This window comes from Pelophylax lessonae (assembly GCF_965119305.1).
Source record: "Pelophylax lessonae genome assembly, chromosome: 7".
In the NCBI taxonomy this organism is placed as follows: Eukaryota; Metazoa; Chordata; class Amphibia; order Anura; family Ranidae; genus Pelophylax; species Pelophylax lessonae.
Genome location: NC_138774.1, coordinates 268,719,647 through 268,728,082, shown reverse-complemented (window position 1 = coordinate 268,728,082; position 8,436 = coordinate 268,719,647). Strand labels below are relative to the sequence as shown.

General features: G+C 50.4%; 2 protein-coding genes across 2 annotated transcripts; both read left to right on the top strand.

Annotated features, from left to right (window-relative positions):
• Window positions 1-1,067: 1,067 nt before the first annotated feature.
• Window positions 1,068-4,192, top strand: LOC309560614 (uncharacterized protein; the record flags this gene model as incomplete). Its single annotated transcript, XM_082264237.1, has 3 exons — window positions 1,068-1,149; window positions 2,980-3,761; window positions 4,184-4,192. 3 exons carry the CDS (start codon window positions 1,068-1,070, stop codon window positions 4,190-4,192), a joined length of 873 nt encoding a protein of 290 aa, XP_082120363.1.
• A 629-nt stretch (window positions 4,193-4,821) lies between these two features.
• Window positions 4,822-7,692, top strand: LOC309560613 (uncharacterized protein; the record flags this gene model as incomplete). Its single annotated transcript, XM_082264236.1, has 2 exons — window positions 4,822-5,404; window positions 6,302-7,692. 2 exons carry the CDS (start codon window positions 4,822-4,824, stop codon window positions 7,690-7,692), a joined length of 1,974 nt encoding a protein of 657 aa, XP_082120362.1.
• Between the last annotated feature and the right edge of the window lie 744 nt (window positions 7,693-8,436).

Genomic DNA, 8,436 nt, shown 5'->3' with positions numbered 1-8,436 from the left:
ATAAAAAAATTCTGTACTTCTCTGATTGTCTCTCTGTATTTCCATAGTTGTGACCATTGTGTACACAGGTACTGTTACACTGTGTTCAGCTGTAGCAGATGGCATGTCCTGGTCTTCAAGTTATTAATATTTGTGTAAATTAGTGAGGGAACAACCTTACTTAGATCCAGTAAAACTTTTGCAAAAACTGATCTACATGCTAGACAATCTACAGTTCAGAGCAGGAAGCAGAAAACGATGAGTGATGCTCATTTTGTCACCCAAGCAGCAGCTGACGAGCTTATTTTGAGATTTTGTCTTCATAAGCAATCTAATCACAATTCTAAAACCTGCTCCTCTGCTGTGTAATGCTATGATTGTGATAATTTGTGGATCTCTTGGAAATAAAATCTGCTTATATTTTCCCTCCTTTGCCCTCTCATCAACATGCTGATGACTGTTTAAAAAAAAAAAAAAAATTCTGCCTTCACTACTTTTATTTTAGACCTAGTAATGTGCTTCTCTATGCAATGAAGGCAGATCATTACTGGTGGGAGGGTGCTGTACATACAGAATGCTTTAAAAAAAGAAGTGTTAATCAGTGGCGGCTGGTGCTCTATGGGCCGGGAGGGGTGGGACGGCAGACGGACCACACCATACCCACGCCCCCCCCCCCCCCCGGACCACACCAGCTCGCACACCATACCACCACCCCCTCGTCCCTGGCTCACTCACCCTGGACTGACGCGGAGGGCAGGCGGCGGCTGCGGCTTCCACCGGCAGCGGTGGCTTCCCCTGCATCTCCTCCCTCCTCCTTGGCCAATAGCATGGCCTCTCCTTTCGGCCAATTGGGAAACGGGTCTCAGGACCCGCTTCATGATTGGCTGGGAGGAGAATCAGCGTGATAATAGCGAATATTCATTCAATATTGTCACACAACTGGGCGGGCTCAGGGCACAGTGCTCTGCACCCCGAGCCCACCCTTTTTTGAAGCCTATTAGAGCCTCTGGCTCTAATCACGTGCTTCAAAGAAAAAAAAACCCCATTGGAAGCCATGCGTCCGGCGCCCTGCATGTAGATTACGGGCCATGCCCCTGCGCCCCAGTGGACGGGCCGCCACTGGTGTTAATAGTTTATCAATTGACAGAATAGAAAGAGAAATCCAAATGAGTTGGTGTTACCACTCTTTGCCTTCAAAACAGTATCAATTTTTCTAGGTACACTTGCACTCAGTTTTCTAAGGAACTCGGCAGGTAGGTTGTTCCAAACATCTTGGAAAAATAACCACAGGTTTTCTGTGGATGTAAGCTGCCTCAAATCCTTCTGTCTCTTCATGTAATATTAGACAGACTCGATGATGTTGAGTTTATAGCTCTGCGTGGGCCAAACCATCATTTCCAGGACTTCTTGTTCTTTTGCATGCTAAAGATAGTTCTTAAAGCAGAACTACACTGCATCTGAGCACCACAATCCAAAATGCTATTTAATTCATTTTTAATATTCAAAACAAACTCCCAAATCCATCCTTGTCTCCATGCTTTATTTGTTGGGACATCACTTTGAAAAACACCCCCTAGCATTTCTGGCCATGGCCCTCTTGAATAAGGGCAGATGATTAATTTAGCATTTACTTCCTGGAATCCATCTCCCCTAAGCTCAGGCATGAAAGCAGGAGGATGTGCTTAGCTGAGAAAGCCCATCCTCCCCACCTGAGGACTCCTGGGAAGTTTGACATCATTTACCTAGGCCTGGAAACCATGAAGCAACTGAAGAAATATAAAAATAATAAAGGTTAAAACAAGTAAATACAATATACTTTCCTATCTATTTACTAATGCTAGCATCATCAGGATTAAGACAAGTCAAAGATGTTTCAGAGAGTGAAGTTCCACTTTAATGACAATTGGCTGTATGTTTGGGGTCGTTGTCCTGCTGCAGAATGAATTTGGGATCAATCACACACCTCCCTGATAGTATGGCATGATAGAGAAGTATCTGCCTGTATTTCTCATTATTGAGGACACCATTGATCCTGACCAAATCTCCAACTCCATCTGCAGAAATGCAGCCCCAAACTTGCAACAATATAGGGCTTAGGTTTTGGTGCTGTAAAATGCAAGGTCCATTTTAATAAAATGCTTGTATACTATTTGATTATTTTTTTTTTTATAAATGGTGCTGTCAATTTATGCAATTTTTTTACACATCTATATATTGTACATTCAATATGGGGTTTTGCGACTGTAAATCTCAGTTGGTAGATGAACACTCTGCTTTAGAACCATTTCTCTTTCCAATCTTTTCAGTATACACACTATTCTGCTTACTGATAAAGCCACCATTGATGTTAGTTGAATGAATGCCAAGTATGAAAAGGCAGCCCTAACATGAGCAAGGAGGGGAGAAGGAGCTCACTGAAGGAGCACTATTCCTCAAATAGTGTATTTGAATGTTATTGCAACTTTCATATCTTGTATTAGTATAGAGCTTCTCGGCCTTTTGGCTAAGATCAAGTGTAGTATCGACTTTAGCCCTTAGGGGTGTCTCTGCTTTACGGCTAGGACGTTGAGAAACATTTGTATCTATCCAAGCCATTTGGTCCTTGTGGGGTACCCTCTGCTCGGCCTTGTAGGATCGTTGATTAAATTCAGCTTCACCTACTCGCTGCTATTGGGTTAGAGGCTTAGCCCCCACAAGGAACGAGATTGCGATCTTCCCTCCTCCCCCCCCCACTCTGCGCTACTACCTTCGGGCAGTAGGCGCACAAGGGCCTTTTTAAAGGCTGCAAAAGAGTGAAGACGCCGAGGAATAAGAAGGAAGCCGCCGAAGTTCTCCTGAAGCGACTACCGACGAACTCCTCCGTCATGGGGAAGAGCACTGGGAAGAAGAAACATGTCTCCGCCATTTCTGCCAAGACTCCGGGAGAAGTCGCTTCAACCTCCACCCCCACCCCGGCGGCCGTTAGCCAGTCGGGCTCAGCAAGGCCAACCAGGTCCGCAGACGGGCTTCCTACCCTGGAACCCTGGATGAGGCAGACAGTGGTGCTGCAGCTGAAGGAGGTGGATGGAAGAACCCCCGACATGACCCCGGAAATCTTTGGCAAGAAAATGATCCTCGAGCAGGGGTTCAGCAAGGCGGAGACCCTGTCCGTACAGACCTTCATGAAAGGTATATTTTATATAACTTTTGTGTCCCTACAGGTCTGTAGAAGGTACTGGGAAGCAGTGAAGAATTGTGGCCCGGATTCCCCTTTCCGCAACTTTGTTGCGAACACTCCCATTCAACGGGATGAAAGGCGGGTGACGGTGTCCATGAGGAATCCCCATACCCCAGCAAAAGACATCGCTACCTACCTCCAGAGGTTTTGCATCGTGGCCAAAGACCCAGTCCGAATCCTCGATGTCAACGGCTTCTGGACAGGTAAGTGGGCAGTTTCTTGCAGGTTAAGGAGAGAGCCTTCGGGGGATCTCCAACACCTGAAGCCCTGCTTCTCTCTGGGAGCCTCCGCAGGACTCCTTTACTACGCAGACATGCCCCAGACCTGTCGCAGGTGTGGCATGCAGGGTCACGTAAGTTTTGGTTGTCAGGAACCTTCTTGCAGGTTCTGTCGGGCTACAGGCCATGAGACCAAGGATTGCCCGAGGTCCAAGACCTGTAACCTCTGCGGATTGGCTGAGCACGTCTACAGAGACTGCCCCCAGAGATCCCGGTCCTACGCTGGAGCCCTGCTCAAGGGCAGAGCCCCAGACAGCGCTGGGAAAAAGAAGCCAGGGGAAAAGACTGCGAAGGAACCTCGGAAAGCCACTGGTGAGTCCCCCCCTCCCCAGGCCCCTACCACCTCCTCCGACCCATCCCTCCCCAACCCCCCTGAGTCGGAGGTGACCTCACCTGCCCCTGCCCCTGCCCCTCCCCCCTCCCAGCCCCCCCCCGCCCTGTCCTCCATGGAGGACTTCCCCACCCTGCCCACCGCCCCCCCCACCCCACCCCCCACCAGCAAAGGCCGAAAACGGAACCTAGACAGCCCGACAACTGAAGAACCCACCAAGCGGCCCACCGTGGCCCAGCAAAATGACATCGCTGGACTGGACCCAGTGGTGGAGGACCTCGAGGACCTCGAGTCTGCGGGGGAAGACGAAGGAGAAATGCAGGTAGGTAAGGACCTGGCCCCCCCAGAGACTGACCTCACCCAAGACCTTATGGACAGCGTCCTTGAGGAGTGCGGCCTGAACCAGGACACCGGACAGGCGCAAGAGGCAGTGGAAGAACCACCCCCCCCTCAGGGGAGGTAAGTTCAGCCCACCTGCTAACTAGCCCCTTCATCTCCTTTACATGATGGCAGAGATCTCTATCTTTTCCATTAATGTTAGGAGCATCAAGGATGCGTCTAGAAGACAGGTGGCGCTGACATTTCTTTCCACACAGCAGAGTGATGTCTACATGCTTCAGGAGTGTGCCCTACCCTTCTCGAGGAGGTACACTCATCTGTCCTCCCAGTGGACCCATGGTCCCTCCTACTGGTCCGGGGGTGTCGATTGTAAGTCTGCAGGGGTAGCCATTCTTGTCAGGGGTGGTCGTTTCACGGTTGACTCCGTCCAGGAGCTCGTCTGTGGCCGTCTTTTGGTCGTAGACGGCTCGTGGGCGGGAGAGCCAGTTAGGCTCATCAACGTGTACGCCTCCCCAGATAAGAATGAGCGACTGGAGCTTTTCCAGACCCTGCGGACCCAACTCGTCACCACCAGGGCAGTAGTAATCGGCGGTGATTTTAACTGTCCGATTGAGGAGGATGGGCGCAGCTCCAGCATGTACGCAAAGCTCGACACCACGTCTAGGCTGCTCAAGGAGATGATCGCGGAGGCTTCCTTGAAGGACGCCGTGGGATCCATAGGGAAAGGTTCCGTGAACTATTCGTGGTGCCGTCCTGATGGATCCGTGCGTTCTAGGATAGACTTCGTGCTCACCTCCAAGACAGTCAGACATCGCGGGTTCTCCATGGTCCCCTGCTTTTTCTCTGACCACAGGGCCATTCACTTTCGGGGTGACCTGGGCGAGGGCTTTGCCCCCGGTCCGGGCTCCTGGAAGCTGAATGGTACCCTGCTGGAAAATGAGGAACTGCTGGAGGAACTCAGGGAGGCCTACATTACCTGGAAGGAGGACAAGAGGTTCTTCAGAAAGGTAAGTGACTACTGGGAGTTTGTGAAAGTCAAGCTACGCAGCTTCTTTCAGGCAAGGGGACGCCAGCAAGTGTGTGCCAGGAAGAGGGAACTCAGGAGACTGCAACGTCAGATGCAGTCCCTGCAGGACCTTCACCACTGCGGCTGGGACGTTAGGCAGGACCTGGAGGACACCAAGAAGAGCCTGAAAGGACACTTCGAGGAAGAATCCAGGCACCTCGTCTTCCGTTCCAAGGTGGAGAATCTTGAGAAAGGTGAGAAATGTAACTCTTTCTTTTTCAGGAAACTCCACTCAGGACACACTCCCTTGTCTGAGCTGCGGGACGAGACCGGAACACTCCAGAAGGGGAAGGAGGCTGTGATGCAAGTTGTCAGCGACTACTACACCAACCTCTACTCCCCGAAAGAAACAGATACGGCTGAGGCCGACAGGTTCTTGTCAGGTATCACTAACCAAATTGATCCTGCAGGTATGTCGGCAATCAACGCCCCCTTGGCGCTGGAGGAGCTGCACTCTGCCGTCAGATCCTTTAGGCAAGGCAGGACCCCGGGCTGCGACGGTCTCCCAGCGGAGCTCTATGTAGCGCTGTGGGATCTCGTTGGCCCGGACCTGCTCGAGCTGTACGAGGAGATGGTGGTGGAGGGCACAATGCCTCCGTCGCTGAGGGAGGGGATGATCACGATTTTGTATAAGCGTAAGGGGGAGAGAGGGGATCTGAAAAATTGGCGTCCCATCTCTCTCTTGAACGTGGACTACAAAATCCTCGCCAAGGTTCTGGCCAACAGGCTGAAATCTGTCATCGGACAGATCATCCACCCGGATCAGACTTGCGGCATTCCTGGTCGCAGGATTGCGGACAGCCTCGCGCTTGTCCGGGACACGGTCCAGTACATTCGAGGCCGCCGTGTGCACGCGGCCCTGGTCAGTCTTGACCAGGAAAAGGCCTTTGACCGTGTCTCCCATGAGTTTATGTGCAGAGCTCTGCGCAGGTTTGGTCTTGGGGACATGTTTTGTTCGTATGTGAATGTGATGTATAATGACATTTGTAGTACGGTGTTGGTGAATGGCTGGAAAACTGACCCTTTCCCTGTTCTCTCTGGGGTCAGACAAGGCTGCCCTCTCTCACCTCTGCTTTTTGTTTGCTGTATAGAGCTCTTTGCCGAATGCATCCGACAGAACCCAGAGATCAGAGGGATCACCGCACCGGGACCGGACAGAAGGGTTGTCAAGTGCTCACTCTACATGGACGACGTAACGGTGTTCTGTGCTGACCAGCGCTCCATCGACTCGCTCGTCCAGACCTGTGAGGACTTCGGCAAAGCTTCAGGGGCAAAAGTCAACTGCGGGAAGTCAGAGATCATGCTCTTCGGAAAGTGGTTCCTGCCTTCTTCTGCATCAATCCCTTTCAGCATCAAGGCGGACTTCATCAAAATTCTTGGAGTTTGGTTTGGAGCTGAGGGCGCAGCCCTGAAGTCTTGGGAGGAGAGACTGTCCAAGATGAGACAAAAGTTTGGACTATGGAGCCTCAGAGAACTCACCATCGAAGGGAAAACACTGGTACTCCGCAGCGAGATCCTCCCTGTGTTGCAGTACCTCGCCCAGGCCTGGCCCCCCCGGGTCAACACCGGCAAGGCCATCACCAGGGCGGTGTTCCACTTCATCTGGGGCTCCAAGATGGACAGAGTGAAGCGAGCAGTCATGTTCAAGGAACCCCTCAAGGGCGGTAAGGGCGTGCCCGACATCGCAACGTTACTGGGGGTGTTCTTTGCCTGCAACTGCATCCGCAGAACTTTGATTGACAGAACTTCGGACTCTGGAGGCAACTCCATGTCCCGTTTTTTCCTCCTGCCTCTCTGGAGGTCCCTTGGATGGGACAAATGGGACAGCTCCATCCCCTACAACTGGGACACTCCTTGGTACTACTTGGACACTTTCAAGTTCATCAAGGAGCTGGGGCTGCATGGAGTTAAGCCCGACTTGTGGAAGCCAAAAACTATCTACAAGTTGATCAGAGCATCGGACATTGCTGAGACTGTTCCAGGCCTCCCTTCAGCCACTTGCAAAGTGGTCTGGAGGAATGTTTCTTCAAAGAGACTCACCAACAGGCATAAAGATCTGGCATGGATGGCTGTCCAGGGGGGTTTGCCACTCAGGACATTTATGCATGCCAGAAACTTGTGCAGATACAGGCACTGCCCCTTTTGTATCATCCATGAGGAAACGTCTTACCACGTTTTCTGGGAGTGCTCATTTGCACAGAGCCTGTTGAGGGCCTTGGAACCTGAACTGAGAGACTTTGTCCCACAGACTGCCATCACACATTTTGCTGTGCTGAATGGACTTTTTCATGGGACTTTTTCCCAAGAGGACATTGACAACGCCTGGCGGGTGTTGTGCTGCTTTAAGGACGCTTTATGGTGCGCCAGAAAGCGCCTTATCCACCAGCGGGAGAGGATGTCCATTGAGGACTGTCGCAGACTGGTTCACAGTCTGCTCAGAGACTATAACCTGATGGATCTCATGGAGGAAGAGGAGGTCTGAAGATTTCCCCTTCCCCCACTCTCCCTTGTGTGTCTTTGTCCATTCAATAAAGCTTCGGGCCTGTGATTTCATTCCCCTCCCCTTACCCCACTCTCCCACTCCCCTATCACACCTGTTGCTTTTTGAAATGTAATATTGTTTGATTGATTCATGCTACGTATAGATAACGTTTCTTAGTTTCATGCTTATAGGGGTATTGCGGCGTCATGCATGATGTGATGGCTCGGGGTATCCTTACTCCGCACACCACATCAGGCATCATACCGCAGAATGAATGTATGTGATTGAATGTATTTATTAGTATGACCGGAAATGTATTGTAATGTAGTGTATTTATGCGCTGCGTCGCAGTACAGGGGAGAATGTACCCCGACAAAAGTATTGTTTTTTGTATATCTTTTATGCAAATAAAGATTACATTTTCAACCAAAAAAAAAATTAGTATAGAGCTGGCCATACATTATACAATTTTTCTTTTGATTTACCAAAAGCATATATTATGCGGTCAAAACAGAATAGTTTCAATTTGTATGCAATCCGGCAGACCCTTACATGGTAAATCTAAAGGACATTGAATAAGAAGTATTGTATAATGTATGGCCAGCTTAAAGTGGATGCAAGCCCTCACATATACCCAGATCAGGGCTCTGTGGGGGCCAAACCATCACTTCCAGGACTTTTTGTTCTTCTTTACACCGAAGATAGTACTTATTGTACTGCTCTCCACCCCTTTGATGAACAAAC